This window comes from Halyomorpha halys, unplaced genomic scaffold, assembly GCF_000696795.3.
Source record: "Halyomorpha halys isolate HHAL.00 unplaced genomic scaffold, Hhal_1.1 Scaffold1281.1, whole genome shotgun sequence".
NCBI classification, from domain to species: Eukaryota; Metazoa; Arthropoda; class Insecta; order Hemiptera; family Pentatomidae; genus Halyomorpha; species Halyomorpha halys.
This window is the reverse complement of record NW_027114067.1, coordinates 37,806-65,014: the sequence shown is the minus strand read 5'-3', so window position 1 is coordinate 65,014 and position 27,209 is coordinate 37,806. Positions and strand designations below refer to the sequence as shown.

The window sequence follows — 27,209 nt, the reverse complement described above, 5'->3', positions numbered from 1 at the left end:
CTTACAATTAGAGATGCGACATCGATAAAAAAACATCGAAGTATTTTTTTAACCATTTCAGTAACATAAAGGACTACGCATGCTCCGGCCAGTCAGAAGTGCTTTTTCAATTAACCATTATGACATGGACTCCAAAAAACATCAATGTTCTAAAATATAGTTGCTTACAATACATTACCCATAAAAATCGATATTTTTTAACAACTATTTTAGAAACATAAAGTCTGTTCCAACGATCCCGCGTCCTACGGCCTGTAAGAAGTGCTTTTTGAAACAAAGAAATCGACATCGATGTTTTAAAATATCGTTGCTTACAATACATTACTGAAAATACATCGATGTTTTTGAACAACTATTTAAGAAACATAAAGTCTGTTCCAACGATCCCGCGTCCTACGGCCTGTAAGAAGTGCTTTTTGAAACAAAGAAATCAACATCGACTACAAAAAACATCCATGTTTTAAAATATCGTTGCTTACAATACATTACTAAAAATACATCGATGTTTTTGAACAACTATTTCAGAAACATTAGGGATGCGACATCGATGTCGATGTTTTGAACAACCATTTCAGTAACTCAAGGTCTGCTCCAACGACGACGTATAGTCCAGCCAGTCGGAAGTGGTTTTTGCAAAAAGTAATGCAATATTGATAAAAAAACACATCGATGTTTTGAAATATCCATGTTCAATATCAAAATAATGTTGCTTACAATACATTACCCAGAATACATCGATGTTTTTGAACAACTATTTCAGAAACATAAGGTCTGTTCCAACGATCACGCATTTTACGGCATGTCAGAAGTGGTTTTTGAAACTAAGAATCCAACATTGTCTACAAAAAACTTCGTTGTTTTAAAATATCGTTACTTACAATACATTACCCAAAAAACATGGATGTTTTAAAATATCGTTGCAAACAATGAATTACCCGAAAACATCGATGTTTTAAAATATCGTTGTGTACAATGCATTTTCCAAAAATATTGTTTTTTGATCATCTACTTCAGAAACATAAGGCCTGTTCCGACCAGTCAGAAATGGTTGTTGGGACAAAGAATGTAACTAAAAAAAAAATCGATGTTTAAAATATCAATGTCCAATATTAAAATATCGTTGCTTGATTTTGAAGTGGATAATTATATGAAGCAGTCGTTAAAATCAATAAGAACAATTTACAAAATAATATTTTATTTTCAAATCAAATAATATATAAAAATTTAAATATGTAACATACCTTTCAATAGTATGAATACATAAATGGTGAAATAATGCTGTTATGTTATTAAGTTACCGCTATGTGATCATTTTTATTTGTAATTGTTATACATTACCAATTTCTTAACTGTATGGGTAGTATATAACAATTTAAATATGTAACATACCTTTCAACAATTTGAATACATAAATGGTGAAATAATGCTGTTATGTTATTAAGTTACCGCTATGTGATCATTTTTATTTTTAATTGTTATACATTGCCAATTTCTTAACTGTACGGTTGGTATATAACAATTTAAATATGTAACATACCTTTCAACATTATGAATACATAAATGGTGAAATACATTGCTAAAAACGAATTAGTCAATCAGACAGATCACGCGAATATAATTATAGCATCCGAATAATGGTAATCAATATTAGAGACCGAAATTATGTGCAATGATGTAAATGTCTGATTTTATATTTACATTATTTTTATTGAAAAGTCACACAGGATTTCTTGCAGGAAATTTTTATTGTTTACTAATGATTTATAGTTTAGTTAGATTTAGAACTTATGACTACTCATTTCTAAATAAAGAACAAGTGACGAATGCTCTTGGAATCGCCAGGCTTTGAGTAACTATGAAGGATAAGCTTATTATTGTTTTAACTTGGATTTCCAAAAGACTCTAACATTCTTGTCCTGTGTAATTTTTCAATAAAAATAATGTAAATATAAAATAAGACATTTATATTATAAAAATAGTCGTAAACTATTTTTGTTGAAATAAACTTGGTAGTTAATTTCAAAACGGATGCTGTATTTATTCTAATTTATTAATACAAATAATTAATTATTAAGGTAGTATCCATCTCCATTAATATTATTAAGTTGATATTCATCTGCCTGATTGACTAATTCGTTTTTAGCAATGTATAACAATTACAAATAAAACTGACCACATAGGGGTAACTTGACAACATAACTGCATTATTTCACTATTTATGTATTCATAAATTTGTTGATAATGATGTGATCGATCTTGTGTTGTATATTTGATTAGAAAATTAAATATTATTTTGTAAATTGTTCTTATTGATTTTTTAATATTTAACTCCATTGAATAAAATTAAAAAAGTTTTCAAATACTAGATCCCTTCCAACGACCGCTTTATATAATTATCCACTTCAAAATCAAGCAACGATATTTAAATATTGGACATTGATATTTTGAACATTAATGTTTTTTTTAGTTACATTCTTTGTTCAAACAACCACTTCTGACTGGTCGGAACAGACCTTATGTTAATGAAGTATATGATCAAAAAACAAAAATGTATTTTTGGCAGTGTATTGTAAACAACAATATTTTTAAACATCGATGTTTTTAGGAAAAAGTATTGTAAGCAGCGATATTTTAAAACATCGATGTATTTTGGGTAATGTATTGTAAGCAACGATATTTTAAAAACTTCGATGTAGTCGATATCGGATTCTTTGTTTAAAAAAAAACTTCTGACAGGCCGAAAATGCGTGTTCGTTGGAACAGACCTTATGTTACTCAAATGGATGATCAAAAACATCGATGTATTTTGGATAATATATTGTAAGCAACGATATTTTAAAAACATCGATGTTTTTGTAGTCGATGTCCCATTCTTTGATACAAAAAGCACTTCTGACTGGCCTGAGCATGGCAGTCGTTGGAACAGACCTTATGTTCATTCAATAGTTGTTCAAAAACATCGATGTTTTTTTGGTAATGTATTGTAAGCAACGATATTTTAAAACATCCATGTTTTTTGTAGTCGATGTCCTATTGGTTGATACAAAAAGCACTTCTGACTGGCCTCAGCATGGTGAACGTAAGAACAGACCTTATGTTTCTGAAATTGTTGTTCAAAAACATCGATGTATTTTTGGAAAAGATTTGTATACAATGATATTTTAATATTGAGCATAGATATTTTAAAACATTGATATTTTTCTAGTCGTAATTTATCTTTATTACGTCTTTAGTGTGATGGTTGGAAGTCCTTTTTTATTCCACCACATTGTTGATAAGAAATTGTTTATACTGTAAATTTTTTGTTTTCATTTAGTTACTTTTGGAAAAAAAAAAAAAGAAAATGAAAAATTGGGACAAACGTAGAACATCGATATCAAAAAAACATCGATGTTTTCAAAACATTGACATCGATGTCGCATCCCTAATTTGAAGTAATATTGCAAATGGAAATACGCGAAAACTCCTTGCTATCGCTATCGTTGAATTGGTGAAAAAGGAGATCATTATAAATGAATTGGAAATTAGTAAGAAGTTTAGGTTTAATTTTTAGTGAAGAGTTAGGTATTGAGAAATTATGGTGTAGGCTTAAAATGTTAAGTATGTTTACGGGGATATTAACAGATGAATTATTATGGGCTTAATTTTCACGTCCTTTCGGATAAATTTTACTGGTTAGCGGTTGTTGGTATTGGTGCAAATTTTGGAATTTACACATGGGTTGTTTTTTATGTGTGTAAATTCAAGTTGAAATTAATAGAGATCAACGTGAAACGATTTATAAAATGTACCTCACTCACATTGATTTGTAGAATTTGGGTCAGAGAAGAGATGTTATGTTGGAAAAATGGAATTTTATAGGCTTAAAAAAACAACGATAAATAAGATTTTTAGCTGAGTTAAGTTCATGATGGTAAGGATGTTAGGAGTAATAGTTAAAAAGTATGTACCAGTCTGTGGATAAGGTGTTGGTGGAGTTTATAATGGTGAGGAGGTCAACAAATGGAAGAGAATTCTTAATTTCAGATTCTATAGTAAAACGTAAGCGAAGATGGTTGGAGTTGAAGGCGAATAGAGTATCTGTAATTTTATCAGGATTTAGGATTAAGAGGAGGTTGTAAACATACATAATATAAATACACACATAAAGTTAAGTATCGTCGAGCGCAAACAGTAAAAGAAGCGAAGAAAGGATACGAAATGACTCGCACAGTTTCCACTAACAGAATGCCCTCATTGGGTCCAGAACCTCTGTATATACATTGGGTTGTAAAATAAGTTCGTAGCGTTTTTCAATATTTCAATTTAATCCTCCCTATGTTTATAAAATCATGTTTACTTGGCCAATGATGTTTACATATTCTAAAAAAGGATTAGTTATAGTACTTTTATGTATCAGTTTCAACTGAGATTCCATATTTTCAAGTGGTATTTCGCTAGTTCAAAATGGAAGATAAAAAAAAAAAAATCATTTTCGTCTATTAATGATTTTTTATTTCCGAAAAGGAAAATCCGCTGCACAGACGGTTAACAAAATTTGCAGTGCGTATGACGGTGATGCCTAAGGAGAAAGTACCATCCGTAGTTTGCTGTAGGTTTGCTCGGTTCAGAGCGGAAATTTCAACTTGGAAGACGGAAAGCGCTCGGGTCGTCCTTCAACTGTTGATGATCAAATTTAAGCATTGGTCACAGACAACCCTCATTCTACGACGGGATATCGCAGAAACGCTTAACACAATTCATGCAAGTATCTCAAATCATTTGGGGGCTGCGGGATATGTTTCTCGAAGTGATATATGGGTTCCTCACAATTTAACGGAAAAGAATTTATGAGACCGCATATCCATTAGCGATTCCCTCATGAAACCCAATGTTAATGATCCATTTTTAAAGAGGTTGATTACTGGAGATGAAAAATGGGTCCTGTACAATAATATTGTGGTGGAAAACGAAGTGACCCACCGTTGACGACTCCAAGAGCAGGATTACATTGAAAAAAGTTTATGTCATGCATTTGGTGGGATTGGAACGGTGTCGTTTATTTTGTGGAGTTTACATTCTTATGGAGCCGCTTCAGTATTTTGTTGCCTTCCTAGACCGCCTCTTGCCCAACTTTGAAATCCATGCATCTTAAGCCTGCTGGAATGGATTTGTCTAGGATATTTCGGCTAGAAAATACTATATGCACTTCTGCTCCATCATTCGCAGCTGATCCATTAGTGTAATTCCATGAGGTAGAAGGTTATTTTTCGTTAACTATCTTCAATGAGAGAGATATTATTAGTTGATGCTGGAGAAGTTCCTTTCGCTTGATTCCTGGAACTGTGAAGGTGGATCCACATGTTGGCCGCTCGCCACGGATCGGAGGCTCGTACAAATGCTCGGCAAACCAAGAGCGGGTCATCCACATGTCAGTGTTATTCAGAGAGACAAGCATGGCGGACGTACTAGTGGTTTCAGCCATTGCACTTGGATTGTATTATTTTTATTACAAAAAAAGAAAATGAAAGGAAATTAAATATAAATAAATAAGATTAAATATAAAACTTATTATAAAAAGTACCAACAAACACCTTTAACCTCCTAACAGCTCTCAGTTGCAACTAGACATAGAACAATGGTGGAGATGCTACACGAGCGCTCTCACGAAACCCTTTGATCTGTGTCCAAAAAACCGACTCTCGACGGGTCGGCAACGAGCCTAGGCCAACCAAGCCAAGTCACCCATCCACATGCTCGCGTATGTCTGAGTTCGCCATGGCTTGGCGAACATGTAGAGGCCCCTTGAGATATATTTGGGGTTGAGGAAGGGAATTCCATGGTGGTGAATCATTTACTATTTTGATATGTTAATTTTGCAGAAAGATGATATTCTGTTCTGAAATTAAGCTATTTATTTTGTGAATTGGGCTGGTATGTTTGAGTCGGTTTGGATTTTTTTCCTTAGTCCTGTTTTGAAACGCATGACTTAGAATGCTTCTAGCTTTTGTTTGCAGATTTAAGAGCTTTGCATCTCTCCTGTTTTCCATGGATGCATTCCAGTGATTGTCTCCATTTTGCTAATGGTAGTGGATTTAATTGCTCCGGTTACTATCCAGAGTCCCCGTATCCTTTTTCTAAGTATCCAAATTGTGAACAAAAAATGCACTGTGTCGTATGATAATAACTCTCAATGGGTAGATGCATTTATAAATTAAATGAATAAATAAATACCTAACCAAATAAATTAGGAAGTAAGTTTAGAAATATAAAATTATTTCATTAACTATAGTTGGTTTGAAACGGCTCGTTCGTGAACAACATATATCTTATCATCGAGTCTGACACTTCATGGCAGGTTATTATTGATTTCTTGTAAGTTTGATTTTGACTTGTGTAAAACAATTTCGTAGTCATATTTAGAATGTGTTTTGCCTTTTATTATTTTTCATTTATATTAATAAAACATTTTACTATTCTCTGTGGGAGTGGTCATCTCTTTACCTAAAACTGTGTCTTCTAAACATAGCTGATCCAATGTTATATTTAAATCATTAATTTGCATTTAGTCCAATAGCACTTTGTTTATTTATTTTTTTTAAATTACCTATCTTGATGCAATAACTTGAAAGGTTTTAAGAAAGTTGTTGAACATTTATAGGGATGATACATAATATGTTGTTCGGAGTATTCAAACTGGTTGTTGGAATTAATAATTTACGTAAAGATTTAGTTAGATTAAGTTTTTAATTGTACACTATTTGCATATGTTGTAAATACAGTTCATGGTGTATTTTTTCAGGTACAAACAATTTTGGTGTTAAGTAATTTTTTTACCAAAAGAAATGGCTGATGAAACCTATCCTTCAGGTAAGATTTCTTTAAAAATTATTTTGAATGTTTCAAACTTTTATCGGATCCTTATTATTTCTAGTGTTGAAGTTATTACTAATTGGCAGTATTACTTATTGTATTTAATAAAATCTATTTATTCATATTATTATGTATGTTAAATAGTATTTGACACTACCACAAACATTTGACTTAATTTCTATAATATTGTAGTCATTAGTAAGTTTATTAGAATAACGTCAGCAATCATACCTAGTATTATGATAGGATTGATTTTAAAGCTCCAATTGAAGTTTAATGTTTACCAATTAAAAAAAAAAATATAGATATTATTAGACCACTTGTTTTGAATGTACTCCTTGATTGAATTTCTAATGTTTAGGTAATTATTTGACAGGAAATTGTATAAAATGATTATGTTTTTAATAAAATTGTTAGTTTTTGTGTTATTTTTATGTAAACTTTAAAAAGTCTGAATATTTAATTTTTTTTTAAATTCTCCTTCATTTGGTCCTCAAAACTCTGTAAAAACTTTGTTTCTTCTTATTAGAGACAGATTAAATAAATGAAATCAATTTCCAGCTTTACCTTATTTTCTTCCTAGCGCCACTCTCATTTTTTAATGATAGCCTAATCCAATGTTTTTCATCAAAACAACTTCATTAAGGTTAACCTCTCCTATATTTTTTAATCAATGAACATCTAAAATAGTTTACTAGGAGGCTCTCTGCTAAAACTATGCCTAATAACCATTTGCTTACGGCTTTTGATGTATGAGCTAGTTGTTGTTGTTATCTGGGGCTTTAGGGCGTAAAACCCTGAGGTCATCAACGCCCATTGTATGAGCTAGTTATAATGTGGTTAATATATTATTTATTATTTCTTACGGCTATTGATGTATGAGCTAGTTACTATGTGGTTAATATAGTATTTATTATTTGTTACGGCTTTTGATGTATGAGCTAGTTATAATGGGGTTAATATATAATTTATTATGGCTTTTGATGGATGAGCTAGTTATAATGGGGTTAATATATAATTTATTATGCCTTTTGATGGATGAGCTAGTTATAATGTGGTTAATACATTATTTATTATTTCTTATGAAAAAAACAAGATTATTTTAATTAAAATTATTTATTCAACTTAAAAAAAGAGTATTTTGTTAAAGAACCTACAAAGATTTTCCTGTCTATTTGTTTATTACATCTTTCTACTATTACGCTTTACTTAATATTGTAAATAATATTTTTTTCATAATGATTTTTTTTAATATTATACTAAAGAATAAAATCATCATTGAACGTTTGTTAACATTTTTGATAAATAATTTATTTTAACCTTTTGCAGTATCAACGGTTGCTATCAAGGAAGAGGAAGAACTGCAAATTGATTTTGGTGAGGAAAATATTATCTTTTTTTATATATGTATATATAGTTGACCGTAAAGATTTAAATATTAGTAGATGGTCAGGGTTGCGGTCAATAAAAGAACAAACAGTTTAAAACTATTTTAATGTCCGACATTTCGCCCCACTTTGCAGGGCTTCATCAGGGCTGTTCAAAGCGGACGGTTGAACAGCTTTATTTATCGAATATTTATCCTTTTTTTTTATTATCTAAAGGAATCTCAATTCTAATAAAATCCAAGAAAACTCATTGACAAATTTTATGTTTACAAAGCCCTGCTACTTACATATTCTTGCCAATCTGCTCGAGTATGTATGTAATAAGCACATGTTTAACCTGAAGGTTATGGGATCACCTTTGTTTAAGTTCTCTAATGATGAAGATGAAATCTGCACCGATTTGCAGAGTTGAGGTTTTGTACTGTTTTGGGTGGATCACATCATATTTTATTTCTTCAATTGAAAGATAAGAAAGCTCACCATCCTTATATTTAAGATAAGAAAGCTCACCATCATTTTCTTCTTAAAACCCACATCTGTGGTCCATCTATCCAAAAGATATTTGTAAGCCTGTTTTCCCTGCTATTTCTGAGAGGGTGTTTATTTAGCCAATCGCCTATTCTTCTGTTTCCGCTGAAAGGGCAAGTTCATCCGTGTATGCGAGGCATTTAATTTTGACATTATTGTTCTTTGTCCCTAGGATTATACCTGAATTGCTGATTTTCCAATACTCCTTCATGATCTTATGTAGTACTGTGTTAAACAGCACGTCTCCCTGGCTAAGTTCTGTTGTGATCTTAAATGGTTTGCTGATGCTTCCTTGGAATTTAACTTTAGATTCGGTCCCTGTCATCATTAGCCCTATTATTTTCTGGTTTTCTTGTCAACCCCATATTCTTTTAGTACTTCCAGTACTGATTTTCTATCTACCGAATCATATGCCTTTTTAAAGTCGATGAAAGATATAAAAATATATGTATATTGGGGGATGACGGTTATATATCATATATAATACAAATAATAATAATTATATAGAGAAGGAAGTCATTATAATTAATTAATTATTTAATTAAGTTTCCAGTTTTACAGTTCAGTTTGACTAAATATCTGACTAAGCCAAAAATAGTAAATTTTTAGGAGAGCATTTTATAAATTTAAAGTGATGTTACGATAATGTTTTGTTATAATATCTACCTTGTTTTCTTTCTACCTCCAATCAGTTTACTTAGCCCCAGAATTGACACGTTTTGGCATTATAAAATTAAGTTCATTTGCACTTATAAGGCCATAAGCCTTTATATTTATCATTTATTTTGTATAATTTATATATTCATGTCCATCAAAATTTGTTTACTTTTCTAGGTATAAGTTACGATTCAAAGAATGTTCCTATAAAAGAAGAAATGAGTGATGAAGCTGAGTTAACTTGTGAGTTTTTACATTTTAAACTTATTTTATATTACGTATACATGCTTTACTTTTAATTTAAAAAAAAAAAATTACTGATTTATCAATTGGAGAGTTATATAAAAGAACATGTTATGTTGCAAACTTCTGTTTCTTGGTAGAAAGGAGTATTTAAAATTTTTTTGGGGGGGATAAACATGTTCTTCCATTGAACTCTTCAATTGCCCGACCAATAATTGTTTGATATAGCATTTACTATTCTTAAAAAGTGTAATACTAGGAGATGAATGGACATTCATCGGGAAAAATAAAAGACTGCTACAAAATTTTGACCACTTAATGAGAAGTTACTTAGAGTTAATTAGAAGATGTCAATACTGATACACGATTATGTTGATACATCCCCTTCATACTATCTGGGGATTTACTATCATGGGGATCACTAAACCATTCCTTTAATATTGATAAAACCTCTGTCGTAGCCACAGTACCTAACCATGAAAAAGACTAATTTCTGAATCCATTCACATTTTCCTTTAACCTTCTCACATATTTTGATTTTATTAAAAACAAACCAATAATTTTTAAAAGAAATTAATTCTACTCCTGATTTGTAGTACTTTCTCCTTGTTTCAGTGGTTTAATTTTTTCTATAGTTCTTTAACCACTGTTGTCATTTCACTGTTTCACATCCCTCATTGTTGTGAGAGACCCTTAAAGTTGTATTTTCTCTTGTTGGACTTATATGGTTTGGCCATTATATTTTATTAATTTTATTATTATGATGTAATTTCTATATTTCTTGTAATCTATCTTTATTATGATAGTTTCTTTCTTATGATCAATAATTTTTACTTTTAATCAGCCTCTCTATCTTATTTGTTAATATTACTGATTCTAGTGTTCTATAGCAATTCTTTGTCTTCTGTACTATACCGTGAATACTGTACTGTGTATACTATACTTGTTGCTATATTTCTTATTGTTGGTCTAGTTTTAGGTATACATTAACTTTAGGCACTGATTTGATTTGTTGTGATTGAAATCTTACACCGATCATAGAGCCCATGGAAATCTTTGCTTTGATATATTTGTCTATTTATTTATTTTTCATCAATTAAGTATTTAATTATATTTTACACCAAGATTCAATTCTGTGTTATTATAAAATATTTGATTCAGCTAGTGATGAATCTCTGGTGGGAGGAGGTTAAAAATGGTTAGCTGGGTGGAGCAGAAAGGATTAGAACTTCCGAACTTCCTTATCAAACATGGAACCTAACATTCCTTCTTCTTGAGTACTCTTAGGCGAGAGAGAGAAATCCTTTATTTATCTATGCTGCCTAAATACATCAGGTTACTATCTCACACAGCTTTCTTATCAATCCGTAATCTTACAATTACACATACATGGTATAATCAGATATAAAGAGATATAATAATAAGATATAATAAACAATTTTTTTTTCCCTACAGTTTTCTTTTACAATCAATTTCAGTCTGTACAACAAACACAAATGTTTCAATTCATTCCTATTTTTCTTTCTCATTTCTGCTCCTCCAATTTCACCATTTCACAATTTTTTAATTCACCGATCAACAAATTCGCTCTCCGGTATTCACGCTCCTAGAGCCTCTTCAAGTGACCCACTAAACAAATTCAATATTAGACGGCAATGTGAGATCAGACCATCATTTATAGTCACAGCAGTAGATCAGTTTACCAAAAACAAACAAATAGATACATTTTACATAAGACTAACACATAGATTCAAAGGAAAATATAATAAAAAGCCGGTTACAGGAAACACTTGAATGGATAAATAAGTTAAAAAAAAAAAACAATAGTACTAATAAAATAAAATAATTTAATGAATAAATACATTAAAACACACAAATAGAGAGGTCAACATATTAAAATAAAACAAAGACTAATCTCCGAGCTAATTCCCATGCAGGTGATGGTGTATGATCCCCAGGGAGTCCAAAATAATATTTTCCGCCAAGATCGCAATATCCCCAATGCTAACACCTAGGCCTTCTAAGAAGCTCCTTGTTCTATCTGGTATTGTTCCGCGAGATCCAAACCAGAGGCCTCTCACGGTGAACTCTCTCTCTCCGAAGGTCTCGCGGAATTTTTCCTTAAGGAAAGGGACGCATTTTTCATATATTTTTTTTTTTCCCTTTCCAGTCCACCTTCCTGTTCGAGGTCATTACTTTCAAATCTTACTGTTGGATCCAAGACAAGAGCCGTCTCTCCGACTTTTGTAAACGCGACAATATCGGCATATCTTACGGATCCGTTGGTGTCAATACAATAGACCTCCTCGAAGCAGGTAAAGTCTTTTCTTTCAAGGAACATCATCAATTCTTCTTTTGGGCTTTGATAAGTGGATTTAATAGTGTCCACCAATGTTCTTGGGATATTCTTAGCTCTGAGAGCCTCCCATATTTCATGTCTTGGAACGGAGTCAAAGGCTGTTTTGAGGTCAAGGAAGGTGATGTTCATAATTTTTTTTCTATCCCAAGATTTCTAGAGTACATTCCTGCAGAGAGAAAATATGGTCCTGTGTTTACCGTCTTGGCTTGAACCTCTTCTCCGATGAGGTGCTCTACTAGGGGTCTTAAGTTTCCCTCCAGAATAAATGTGTAAAATTTGTATATTACTGGTTAGGGACATAAAGGGTGATGGAGCATTGTGCCTGAGACCCTTTGTTCTGGATGGGAATAATTATATTATATTCCCACTCTGTTGGGTTGTCTTCTCATCCCAAGCTTTTTGGAATAGTAGTTGTAGAGCCTTCACTAGCTGTGGACTACCAGCCTTAATGAATTCAGCCACCATATTGTCTCGACCCGGTGCTTTACCTGTCTTCATTCTCTTAAAATAGCCTTTTCGACTTCCTCCTCCTCTATCACCTCATCAAACTCAATATCGTTCCACGGTTCTTCTTGGTTCGCTGGATGAGTACCATCAGGAGAAAATTGCTTCCTGTAGTGCCTGGACTAGACGTCCAAAATGGCCTTATCATCCGTGACCATCTTCTCTTGCTCATTCTTCACATTTCTTATAGCTTTCCTTTTCCGGGCTCTTAAAGCTTTAATCCTCTTCCAAAACTGCTTATTAGAAGTATTGTGTGCTAAAATTGTGTTTTCTTTCCTCATAAATGAGTTTAGATGGCAATATTAAATATGTTATATGTGCAATGAGATTTTTTCTTTTCATTGTTTTAAATATTATTTTCATATCAGCAGGTGGACTTACTCATGTAAAACAAGAAACATTTGTGAAACAAGAAGAAGAACTGCTAATCTCAGATGAAGGTGAGAAATAATTATCTTTTTAGCTAAGCCTGGATTTTTGTTTAATAAAAACTTGCAGATTGTGCCATATGAGTATGCAATAAAAAAACATAAAAATATGCAAGTAAGCAATTAAGTAGCTAAAATATTCAGATATACTGCTAATATATATGCCTAAGAAAAGTTCTGAACTAAAAGAAATAAATTTTAGGAGGGATTAAAAATTAAACAAAAATTATTTTAAATGTTTCATAGTACAAAACAGTTTTCTTTTGGCGTTTTCTGCCATTCTCCATTGTGTTTTACAATTATCTATATGAAATATTATTTTTTCTAAAATCTGGCTTGCCAATTATTTACAGTATGTTTTCTCTTATTTCTGGAATGATGGTTAATTACACTTGAGTATCCTGAGCAATGAATATATTTGATCAGCTATTTAAAATATATTGCCAAAAAAAAAAATATGCAATTGCTTAAAAATCTCAGTGCTTACTATGGAGAGCTGCAGTTGGCACATACAAAGAACCTTATTATAGAATGACATCTATAATATACAGATTCGGTTAAAACCTCTCATGAGTTGTATTTTAATTTTATGTATTACAATATATTGTAGAACGGCAATTTATTAATTGTTTTATTTTACATTTCGAAAAAAAATAATTTTTTTTTTTTTAGTTTAAGATTATTTCAACCATTAAGAATTCCAAAGGGAGAATATTAGCTCGGCTGGTATATGGCTAAAAGTAAAAGGACAGCTTTTGCTGGTTCTGTGGAGCAAAAATTTGACTTTTTTCTCTAGGCCTGGTTGTTCATGTACTGTGTACTCTGAGGTGAAAACAGTGATTCCTTCGAAACATCATTATTTATAATGTGTTAAGCAGTGATGTAATGAGATGTTATTTTCATATTAGCAGGTGGGCTTACTACTACGAATTTATTGCCATAGATCAATGTTAACATTAGTAGAAAACAAAATAGTATAGTACAAGGTTTTTTTTTTTAAATTTATTAACATAAGTAAATGGTTAACTAAAATAATATAATTTTTTTATCTGAAGAATTTGGATATAATTTCTTTAAAAATTTGGATTTTTTAATTTATTAATGTAAGTAAATGGTTGTCTAAAATTATCTAATTTTTTTATCTGAATAATTTGGATATAATTTGTTTTAAGAAAATTTGGATGGTTTTATTAAATTTGTTATATGTTTGATGTTAGACGTTTCCTATTCCTTATTTTAAATGTTATTTTCACATCAGCAGATGGTCTTACTGCTACGAATTTATTGCCATATACCAATGTTAACATAAATAGAACACAAAATAGTATAATACAAGTTTGTTTTTTTAAATTTATTAAGTAAGTAAATGGTTAACTAAAATCATATAATTTTTTATCTGATTTCTATTTTATTGATTTTTCTTCTCCTTACCGATAAATTATCCCATTGAATTTGAAGCTTCTCTATCTCTTCTTTATCAAAAGGAAGGAGAATGTTTCTTGAGCTAGTTACAAAATTTAAATCTGAAATTACTGGTGAAACGCAGCCCTCCTTAAGTCTTTTTCAACTTTCCAAACATGTGAAAAACACATGGCAATTAATCTTTAAAAAATGTTGGGGATTCAATTGTTTCCTGAAGCCTTTGGTGGTATAAGGCCAGGGTTTATCATGCAGCAATCTTAGTTTTGATAAGCGACCTTCAATTGATCATAGAGAGTCCTGTAGTTGGCAGTGTTATTTGTTCTCTGTTAGAAAAAGAATCAAGCAAAAGAATGGCTTTTGAATCACTGAGGGCTATCATAATTTACTGTAAATTCGAATAATATTGCAATGGAATTGGGCAATTAACTCTGAAATTTATTTACTCCTGACACAACTCTGTAAACTTAATAGATTTAAGTAAATTTGATAAAGTGATCAGTTATATTTTTTAGATTCGTTTAAAAATTTTTAAGTTAATGATTATATTTAAAGGACTTCTACTTAATACCTTTCTTTATTTTTTAATATGATAATTATTGCTTATAGGTGTCAAGGATAGTTGTCATAGAGAAGAGAAATCCCACCAATGTCCTTATTGTGATTACAAATCTATACAATCAGGAAACATGAAAAAACATATAATGGCCCGTCATACAGGTGAGAAGCCCCATCAGTGTCCTCACTGTTATTATAAATCAACCAAATTTGAACATATGAAAGGTCATATTATGGCCCGTCATACAGGTGAGAAATCTTATCAATGTCCTCATTGTGATTATAAATCAGTGCAATCTGGAAGTATGAAAAATCATATAATGGCCTGTCACACAGGTGAGAGACCCTATGAATGTCCTTACTGTGATTATAAATCAACACAATCTGGACATATGAAAAGTCATATAACGGCTCGTCATACAGGTGAGAAGACCCATCAGTGTCCTCACTGTGATTATAAATCAACAAGATTCGGACATATGAAAACTCATATAATGGCTCGTCATACAACTGAGAAATCCCATCAATGTCCTTACTGTGAATATAAATCAGTAGGATCTGGAAATATGAAAAGACATGTAAGCGCCCGTCACACAGGTGAGAAGTCCCATCAATGTCCTCACTGTGATTATAGATCAGTGCAATCTGGGAGTATGAAAAATCATATAGTAGCCCGTCACACAGGTGATAAACCCTATCAATGTCCTCACTGTGATTATACATCAGTAATATTTGGAAAAATCAAACCACACATGATGGCCCATCATACAGATAAAAAGTTCTTTAAATGTCCCCACTGTGATTATATATCAGCACAATCTGGAAGTATTAAAAATCATATTATGGCCCGCCACACTGGTGAAAAATCTCATCAATGTCCTTATTGTGATTATAAATCAGTAGGATCTGGAAATATGAAAAGCCATGTAATGGCCCGTCACACAGGTGAGAAATATCATCAATGTCCACACTGTGATTATAAATCAGTAGGATCTGGCAATATGAAAAGACATATAATGGCTCGTCATACAGGAGAAAAGTCTCATCAATGTCCACACTGTGATTATAAATCAGTAGGATCTGGCAATATGAAAAGACATATAATGGCCCGTCACGCAGGTGAGAAGCCTCTACAATCTGTATTATAAATCATGAACTGGAGCTGGGGACAATAATGGTGCAGAATTGTAATGGGTCATCTTTAGGACGCCTGGTCCTCGTACTATCCTCATTGTAACTGTGTAACTATATTTTTTCAACTGTCTAATATATATATATATATATTGATGCCTAGGATCTATGTCCTATGGACCTACCAATCAGGAAATTGGAAATGTTGGAGATTTTGAATGGAAAATAAAAAGCTGGGAGTTACATTGGGATAGTAAATTTTGTGAAAATCTGGGACATTTTCATTAGTTCTATGCTGCAATGATGTACTTCAACTTTGATAAACTGTGGAACAACTAATTTTACAGTGAGTTAAATAGATTTTTTGTAAAATGGTTTAACCATGCAGAAACAGATTACATATTGCTTCACTTTCTCAGTTTTTTACTGTGACTTAAGGATTATTTCACTTTTCTTTTTTTTTTTTCTTTTTTTTTTTTTTTTTTATTTCAGTTTTAATATTATATATTTTTTTACTGAACAATTTCTTTTATGAGGATGGTTTGAAAAGTTCTTGGAATCACTGCTAGATGTCAGTGCTAGAGCAACGAGGTTCCTGCGCAATAATTTGTGAGTGATCATGTGGCTAGAGTGGTAGTGATGACTCTTTGTTGTTGTCTTATGCGTAGTGATTTGTGAAAATGGAAAAACTGAAATTTGAGCAGTGATTAAGTACTTTGTAAAGAAAGGTATGAAAGCTAAGGAAATTCATGCCTACTTTCAGAACACACTGGGGTACACTGCTTCTTCATATTCAACTGTTGACTAGTGGACCAGCGAGTTTAAACTTGGTTGGAAGAGCTTAGATGATGATCCGCGTAGTGAACCACCATAAAATGCTACGATCCCAGAATTTATCGTAAAAGGGCATAAAATGAAGGATTGTCGACTGAAAGTGCGTGAGATTGCTGAAGTTGTAGGATGTCATTTGAACAGATATATCAAGTTTTTAACCAAAGAATTTGGAATGAAAAAATTATCCGCAAGATGAGTGCCGGGGCTCTTGACATTGGGCCATAAATGCACCAAATTGGAAATGTTCAAACAAAATCTGGCCCGTTTTATTATTGTTTTGATCATAAATTCTCATTCATTTTTATTTAAATGAGTTTTGAACCATCTGTTGCATATTAAAGATAAGTATTATCTAATAAGTAATTATTATCATCTTGGTTCATATTTTTTTTTTGTTAATCTGTTAATGTCTCGTTCAAATAAATTACGAAATCTTAAAAAATTAAAAAGAATATACTGCACTGTATCTCATTTATCATTTAATGTGAAGCTGTCATTCATGAACTTGATTTTAGTTTGAAAATTTGTATGTTTTTCTTATATTTGTGATTGATGAGAAATATTTATTTTTATTGGAACATTTCAAACACGTATATAACAATGATCTGAGGTAAAAAATAAAATTGAAGGTAACAAATTGTAAATTTTAAACAATAAATCAACTTACTCTTACCTAGTTTAAAGTTTTCCTTACCCTTTACCAACCTACTCCATCGCTGGGGCACATTGATGCAAAATACATTTTTTGAGATACTATTGGTCATTTTCCATATTAATTTTACACTCAGGGTCAAAATGATGGATTCGCCTATTGAAATTAAAAAAACTGTTCACTTGATCTTTATTTTTGATTGATATTATTTTGTTAAGCCCTGTTTAAAGTATAAATTATGGTATTGAAATGGGGACAATCTTCTCGGACCTTGAGGATTATTTAAATCCAATATCAGTAATTATTGTCATTTTACATATGTCAAAAGACACACTTGTTGTTGTTTAGTATTTTCTTTATCCTCAAGAGTTGAAATCATTAAAATACCATTTCTACTTCAGCGTAGTGTTGAGTTTGTTTCAAAATAGGCCTAAAAAGAACATGAGTTATAGAAACAAAATGAGTATTACTCCGAAGAAGAGCACCATTTGATTTCTTCAAACAATTGTATGATTTTTCAAACAGAATTTTTGAATTAATAAATGGTGGTGGAAAGGCCATGAAGTATTAAAATGAATTTTATTTATTTTTACCAGGGAGCATGTGTAACATTTTGATGGGCCTTACTTTAATTTGAAAAAAAAATGTATATATTTTTTATTATACAGTATATATTATTATGTATTATATTTGGCTTGAGAACCAAAGTACAAGCAGGCTGCTGATTAACTTGAGGTGAGTGATAGATTATTTTAATACTGTTTTACGGGTAATTTGAAAAGATGGAAGGGTAGGGATAACATTTTTCGAAGTGTGTCAAACATTTAGTAACTGAATGGAATATGTTCTGGGTGCGGTTAAATAAAACTCAAATAGTAAATGGGTGTAGACTGAGTGTGATTCTTTCTATCATTATTTTTTTTTTAAATATAATTTAAGGAGAAGATGGTTGGGATTGGGAGTGCCAACTGAACAACACAAACAACTAAAAACTTATTTATTAGTGCCAATGTTTCAGCCAGAATTTCTAACCTTCAAGAGGACTAAGAACAAAAAACAAATATGATAACCAATGAATAAAAAGGTATATAGAATAATTATAAAATAACTACCATTATGGATACATAAAATAGTGTTGACAGACATTAATTGTAAGAAGATAAAGGGTGTTTGAGGAGAGTGGTATTAAAATTAAGCTAGAGAAAAGAACAAATAGTAAAATACATATGAAAATCTAATTATAAAGACTGCATCTCCCTTACATACCAACACATTTTGAACCTAATAAAACCCTCATAATACTTCTTTTCTCTTTGTTCTGCATTTCTCTACTTTCCTGTCATATCTTCTATTCTTGTTTTTCCAAATTCTCACCCCATATTTAATTATTTTTATATTTACTATCCTTCCTGTTTCTTTTATATTCATGTATCTTATTTTTTTAATTTATATTCATGTGTTACCTATTTCAGTGTACTTATATTAATTAATTTACATATCTCTGTATCCCCACTCATTTGTTATATTGTCTTTCTTAATCACTTACATTTATTGTATCCTATTATTTTATATCTACTGACTGGTATACTAAACCAAATTACTCAGGCAGACTTTTAAACTACCACTTCCAACACCCTTACCATCAAAAAATTAAAGTAGCTAAAAACCTTATTCACCATTGCCTTTACCTCTCTTATTCCCATTTCCATGTAACAAACATACTCCTTATTAAACAATCAATGTTAACTAATAACCTCCCCTCTCTATCCCCTTGTGCAGGTCACTACCTACATCCCCTCTCTTTTAAATTATTTATCGTCATCTTTTTTTAAATTTCTAATTTTACCCTGCGTGGCCACGTGTAAAGTATTCTTTAGCTTCCTCATCTTTTCCAACAAAAAATGTCACTGCTGGCGCCACTTATAGTATAAATAGTGACTGGTTGGGGTCTGGCGTGATATACGTTGCTGAAAAAATTGTGCCTGCCTAATGTAAAACTTTTTTTTATAGCTCAAGTTCTTGGTTTTTGTACTATGGAGCACCAGAGCGGGCCTTCTCGAAGTAAACATTTACTGACCTCGGTGGGAATTTAAGCCACAACATTCTAAACCAAGCACTTCAGTACTCTCTCCCAAACTAACAAGTTCTGCAATAACGTCATGAAAACTTCTGAGGTGTTGAAATTTTTGTTAATTAAAAAGTTTTCGGAGAACATTAGCAGCATTTATTTTCTGGATCTCCAAACTGTTGTAGATTTGTTTGAATAAATATTTAGTTTCTTATCAGTAGATACAACCGAATGTGTTAGGGGGTTCTATCTTCCCTAATTATTGGAAAACCAGAAAAGAGGGGAGATTTGAGAGCCTACTGCAAAAAATTGTGATAAATTCTTAACAGAATCCAAAGAGGTATTATACCACAATATTCTAATAAGTTCTACTGGAGAAGTCGGTTTTCCAAAAATGTGTTGGTAAAGGAAAATTTTTGGGAATACTGAAATCTGACTAGTGACTGCTAACAGGGTGTCGATAGTGTCGTGGTTTGGGTTTCTAAAGTGCCAGGAGAGTCGTTGGACTAAAATATTTTATTGCTTATATAGGAAACTTCATGCAGCCGATTTAATAGATTTTGGTGAACATCATTTTACCACCTAGCGCCTTTTGTACGATTTCAAGCGATATATCTAAATTTATTTCTTATCGCCTACTGAACCGGATTAAAACTGTTTATTATCCTTCATTCCTTCAAAATCAATATATTTTTAAGAAGGTGAAACATTCAAATTGGGTGCTACTATTTAATTTTTTAGTTTTATGAGCCATTTTTGTGGAATTATCTTTCAATTTTGTTCACTTAGTTTTAGTATTTGAAGAAAGAATACTATATGGTAATTTTTACTATCGTCATCAGTTAAACTATATCAAATAAATTAGTAAGCATATTTCCCCCCAAAATGACTGAGGATTATTACTTCAATATTGCATTTCGTTGGAACCGACTCATTCATGAACAACACGTTCCTAATACTGTTTAAGAGAGTACTGTTTAAGAGTACACTGAACGAAAAGTGAGTGCTATTACTCGATATTTGGATTTTAAATTTTTTGAAAACATTTCGTCGTTACATTTAGAGTATGTATTGTACTTTTTCAGTTTTCTTATTGATATAGTATATTATTCATTGTGAGATTGGGCATGTGTTTGCCTTAAAAGGGATCCTTTAAATACTACTGGTATAATGAAACATTCAGTTTATTTTCAATTTGCATTAGGTCCAATAACACTTGGCTTATTCCTATTAAGGGTAATCATTGTAAAAGGAATTATGTTTATTGTCACAATATCTAGAATAGTCTTGAATAGTTTCTATACTAATGCTTCAATTTTGAATTCGGAGAATTTAAACTGGTTGTTGAATAAATAATTAATTTCTGTGAAGATTTTAAGTTCCTACTTGTACTATATCTACGGTTCATTATGTATTTTATTTATTTTTCAGGAAGAAGTACTTTTGGTAGTTTCTAAAACTGAAGAAATGGTTGATGAAACATACCCTTTATGTAAGTTTGTTTTTCTGATTATTTCCAATGTTTCAACATGTCATTGGGTCCTCTGTATTTTTACTGTTTCTCTAAGTTTGTTTTTAGTTATTTATCGGTAAAATGTTAAACATTTTATGCTGTTTGATTATTTTGTTTTGCTTTCGTTTACCTATAAATGAAATATGTAGTATAGCAAAGAAATGTAATTGTGATAGGTCTTGAATCCAATTTTTAACTCGTATGAAACTGGAATTATATATTCTAGGTAGGTCTAAAATTGACTTACTGAAGTGCCACTTTGTATACTTGATTTTACAAATTTTTTATTTCCTTAAAATGGACGATTTTGATCAAACCTGTACTTTTTTAAAACCGCTGTAATTAGTGGTTGTTAATCTGTCAACTGAAAGGTTCGTTTGGAAAATAAGTAAAGGAAAGTTTTGCTACGGTAAATATTATAGAAATATCTGTTCTGAAATGAACAAGACCAGTAAGTGAAAGTGATGTATGACTAACAGGTTTTCTTTTACAACTTAAATAGCATGCACTAAACCTGTTTAGGTTATAAAGTTTGCCCCAAGGACCGGTTTGACAGTTAGCAAACTGTCAAGAGCATGCGCAGTACCATTTTGGCGTTCCATTCAGGCCAGCTCCATTTTTTTGACTTTAGAAATTTGTTCCAAGGGACTGAATACCAAGCTTGGACCCGTTTGCAAACTATCAAAGCTGCCTTTAAGAAATGACTGACAAACGGGACATGCGCAGATGTCCCATTTTCCCCCTCCCTATTTGAGTTGGTGAGGGAAGACTCCCAAACAAATAAAGTTGGGAATTGTCACAAGTTTTTGAAAGAAGATTATATGCTATTTTCTCTTTCCGAAAAAATAAGAAATAAATATTACTGATTCTATTTTATGATTTGTTTTACTAAACATTAAAAAACCATAATGAGGATTTCAGTAAAATAGGTAAAAAGATAAATTGTTTTATGAAAAAGTAAATCATTTTTATTTATATCGTTTTCTGAAACCTTTATATGCCATTTTTCAAAGAAATTAAAAATTAGAAAATTTCCGTTGATTCATCAGGAAGATTATTTTTTCTTTCGCTGACCATTGTTTATATAATCGTTCACAATTCCTCTACATTTTATCCAATTCCAATGTTAATACAAGCGTTGGAAAGCTGTTGTCTGGTATTTTAACCTACCTTGGCAAAATTAAGATTTAATTTTATACTAATATTGTACTCATGTTGAAGAACAGTGAGATTATATAAGGACTATTCATACTTTATATATTATATGTATGTATATATGTGTGTGTCAATATCATAAATAAATAATCTCAAAAAAATAAATAATCAACTAAATTGGACAAGTATTATCGATAATACAGTGAATTTTAAAAATGAAAAAATACCCGATTTTTCCAGTAGGAAAAAAGTTATGACCAAGTGTTAACATTTTTGGCACATATATTAAGAAAGTATACAATTTTTTCACAGTTATTATATGCTCTTTTAACCTACATTAACATCATTAAGACCATATCATATATGTGGTAAAATATTGGTTTCAAATAAAGAAAAACTTTTAGACATTTTATTTTATACCTTTGGTTCTAATTTGTTCGATATGATCCGATTTGTATCCTTTGGTGTAGTTTGTAGAACCATAAACTACTCTCAAGTTTCGTGTAGATTGGTTGAGTTGTGTTGAGATTACTTCTATTTTTTTACTATATATTTTTATTATATATTATTTACCGCTTTAAATTATAAATATATTCAATAAAATAATGACTCAGTTTTAATACGACTTTTAAGACTTGATTAATTGTAGTAATTAATTAGGGTGTACATTAGGCATGTTCAAGTATTTTGCTTTAGGAATAGAATACATTTGGTCAAACATAAACTGAAATTTTTGGAATCACATGCTTCATTTAGGGCTGTTGTTTGAAAGTAAAAAATTGTATTGGAAGATACAATAGTAGTTGACTGTAGTAGATTGTAGGAGGATAGTCTGGGTGGCAATCAGTAAGGTACAAAATGGTTAAAGATTACCATTAAATAGATTTTTTGTACTTTTATTGACCGCCACCTGGACTATCTTCCAACTTATAACAATTTTTATTAATGTTGAAAAAGTTTTAATTTTTGCATTTACCATGTTTTACTACCGAATGGCTGATACGTGCAGAATGTTGCATATCACTGCATGTACCATATACCATCCATAGAACCATTTTCTAGGTCCAAATGAATATAGGTATTGCATTTTAAAATACTAAGATTAAGAAAAATATTCATTCCTTTTCTGTTACGCAAACAATACTAACTTGAGAAGCAGCTTTCATGATCAGAGGGATGTGCAAATCTCAAAAATGACTTCATGGAAAATAGTTATGTTCTTTATAAATGTCTTAGTATGAAGAGAAAGGGGGAAAACAAAAGAGGAATACTTCTTGTATCTTGACCAGAATTCGATGAATGGTTTATACAAGCTGCTTTTTATGATCATTGTTGTTGTAAGTTTAGTTTTATTTAAACTTGTTAAAACGCTCATAGAAGGTTAGTAGTAAAAAGAATTTCAATACATTCAGGCTCAAAATTTTTTTATACAATGTATAGTAATATGCATATTTTATTGGATGTTTTTCTAATGTCAGTAAGAATAAATTACTAAAGGAAGACACAAATATGTAAGGTAAAATTAATGTACTGGTTTAAGTGGAGGGTAATAACCATTATCAGTTAATTAAAATGGAATATAGTTAAATAATTTACTACCACATAGATGAAAAAATATATAACCATGGATTCTAATAAAAAAAAAAAAATTTTAAAATACTGGCAAATCTTTTCACTTCCTAAGAACACAGTTCTTAAGTAACTGAAAAAGTCATAAATTACTGTATTTAGTCATATTAATCATAAGTTAATCCCATTCTAGGACCAAAAAATATACTGCATTTTAAAACATTAAAAATAAGAAAATTGTTGCTCTCTAACTGTTTTATAACAAATTTAAACTAAAGAGGTAGTTTTTTTTGATGAAACAATGATTATCCTATCTTAAAAATGACCTTTTGGAAGACTGCGTTCTTAATAAGAAAATCAGCACAGAGTTGTCAAATAATTTGCCTTTCATAAAGTTTCCTGTAAAGTTAAACAAATTTAATGAGGAACAGCCTCAGTCTAAGATAAAGGATAACCTAAGAAACAGGAAACTCCCATATTCTTAACTTACCAGACCGAGAAAAAGCGTTTGAAGTCTCTACCCAATCCCAAACTGGGCAATTCTCGATCATGCGCAGTGTATCAATCCACAACTTGGTTACACTTAGGTGTTAGCAGGTTCCGGACTGCCTCTTGGAACACAGCTAAAGTTTACCAGGAGGCTCTGTGTTAAAAAGTACACCTAAAAACAGTTTGTGTATGGCTTTTAATGCATTACTTAGCCATTAATACATAATTTATTAATTCTTACTGCAGAGACCTAATATTATTTGTTCTAAATAAAATTATTGAGCCTGCTTTAAAAAAAGTATAAGGCTTTTAGTTTATCTGCTTTATCACATGGAACACTTCCAGTCTTATAAAAAATAATTTGCTTTGATGTTTGTTAATTATATCTTGCTACTATTTCCCTTCACATAGAATCTTCAATAACTTTTGTTTTCCATTTAATTTATCCATAACACTAATGATATGCTTAATTATGAATATTTCTTGTATAATTACGTTTGTTGATATTTTTGATAAATTAAATTATTGGAATATGTTGCAGCATCAACGGTTGTTATCAAAGAAGAGGAAGGACTGGAAATGGACTGTGGTGAGGAAAATATTTACTTTATATAATCTTTGGTTTTAAAATAATAAAATGAAAATTCAGTTTTAAAAATAACTAGAAAGAGAAATGCTTTATTTAGCCATGCTGCCCAAATACATCGGGTTGCTGCGATACACAGCATACCAATCAATCCATCATCGGACATGTATTCAATTCATATATTTAAATGATATAACAACAATTTTTTTTTCTTATCTTTTCCTTTTACAGACTTAGTAATTATAATAACTTATAATAAAGCATAACATAGCTATTAATACTTTATTTATTAATTCTTAGTGCAAAAACTCAATATTATTTATTGTAAATAAAATTATTGATTCTACTTTAGAGATGGTTTTTCTTAAGCAAGGAATGAATGATTAACAAAAATTTTAGTATTTTTTAAGAAAGTAAGCAAATTTGAATTTTTAACACCAATCGAAACCCAAATGTCATATACCAAAATCAGACTACCTAAGGTTTGTGTTTACTATGTTGAATGCAGTGTTATATAAAATAATTTTATTTAATCTTGCTTCTATTCCCCTTTACTTAGAATCATCAGTAATTTTTGTTTTTCATTTAATTTATCCATACCACTAATGATATTCTTAATTATGAGTATTTCCTGTATAATTTACAAAGTTTTGCTGATTGTGATATTAAAGAATAAAATCATGATGAAACATTAGTTAACATTTTTGATAAATTAAATTAGTGGAATATGTTGCAGTATCGACGATTATTATCAAAGAAGAGGAAGGACTGGAGATGGAGTACGGTGAGGAAAATATTTACTTAATGTGATTGTTGTTTTGAATTATACAATGAAAATATCATTTCATATATAAAATTCATATATCATCATGTATAAAATCATTTATAATAAAATTCTAAGTGCTACTTCCAGCTGTAAATTATGTCAATTACTGTTTCATTAGCTGCATAAGTACTAATAGCAATCCCATTAAAGTAATTATGTGTGGAATGTTAATGTTAATGATCTCGTTTGCTATTTTGTTCCATTTTCTGTATTTCTTCTACTGACTTCAGACCGCTTAAGTCTAGCTTTATGATCTGTTGCATTGGTTTGTTATAAGTTGAAAACATATGTATATATAATAAGTCATCCATGTCATTTTTTATTACCAAAATTTGTTGGGGTTTTGCTGGCTCATTTCATAAGCTTATTAATATTATGTTGCTGTTCCATTTTCAGAAAGTTAATAAATTATAAAACATCAAAACCATAGCCTTCTGGGTTTTTTGCGCTCTTAGCCTTCATTCATTTAATGTATCATCCTGTATGTATCTCTGTATTACATCCTATCTTTGATTATTGCTATTGTTTAACAATTGCTTATCCCTGATTCAACTCTTTCAATCAAAATCATCTCTAATATTACCTAATAGTTTTGTCTGGTTTTCTGTGTTCAATTGAAGGTTTTGATAACCGTTCATAAATTTTTATGTCCCTATAGACTTAACACCACAGTTACTAATATAAAATGTTAAATGACATAGCATAGCATTTAGTGATCAGAAGATTCCTTATATATTCTTCAAAGTAATGAAAGGAAATTTTTTATTAAATTAAAATAGAGCCAAGTCATTTGGTCTAAGATATTTCCTGTTATTGGCTTGTTTTAATTATTATTCTTATGTTACCAGATGGACTTGCTCAAGTGAAACAAGAACTGCTTCATCCAAACGAAGGTGAGCTATATTGTATTTTACTTACCTATGACAGGGGGTCGTGCTATGTACTGTCTCGAGATTTAGTCGCGATGCCAGGATAATCGCTGAAGGCAATTATCCAAAATAGTTAATTAATTAATTTATATTGAATCCTGCAAAACTATTATTATAATTGGATTCTTATCCAAGGGCTTGTTGTGTGTTTACCAGTTACCAATTAAATACCTTTGTATTTAAAAAATATTGTTACCATTAATTATATAATATAATAAGGGGTGGTATTAGGTAATATAATAGTACATAAACTATATCAAGGAACAAAGTATTTATTTATATTGATATGATTTAAATTGTAATATGATGGAAATGATTCAGATAATTGGTTTGCCATAAAATATAGATTATTACATTATTATCTAATATATATATTGTAATATGCTCTTTTTGAGTAGATAGTATATTTTGATGTATAAATGGTTTTAATATGTTTTATTTTATGTATCATTTTAATATTCATTGCTTTGTTTATCCAAAAAGCAAACTAACCAAGTTTCATTGTTTATAATAACAAGATG

The 27,209-nt window shown here is 30.7% G+C and overlaps 1 protein-coding gene and 1 pseudogene across 1 annotated transcript in view; both read left to right on the top strand.

Moving 5' to 3' along the window:
- The first annotated feature begins 6,308 nt into the window (after positions 1-6,308).
- The window catches only part of LOC106689114 (zinc finger protein 711), a 26,356-nt gene continuing 5,455 nt past the window's right edge, over positions 6,309-27,209 (top strand). The window contains exons 1-9 of the mRNA XM_067051340.1: positions 6,309-6,354; positions 6,782-6,849; positions 8,182-8,229; positions 9,603-9,668; positions 12,903-12,971; positions 14,988-16,055; positions 19,564-19,634; positions 21,053-21,113; positions 26,608-26,652. Coding sequence (XP_066907441.1) covers positions 6,825-6,849; positions 8,182-8,229; positions 9,603-9,668; positions 12,903-12,971; positions 14,988-16,055; positions 19,564-19,634; positions 21,053-21,113; positions 26,608-26,652 — 1,453 coding nt within the window. The 5' untranslated portion in view covers positions 6,309-6,354; positions 6,782-6,824. The remainder of the gene's footprint in view (positions 6,355-6,781; positions 6,850-8,181; positions 8,230-9,602; positions 9,669-12,902; positions 12,972-14,987; positions 16,056-19,563; positions 19,635-21,052; positions 21,114-26,607; positions 26,653-27,209) is intronic.
- The window catches only part of LOC106689115 (zinc finger protein 431-like), a 21,441-nt pseudogene continuing 14,821 nt past the window's right edge, over positions 20,590-27,209 (top strand).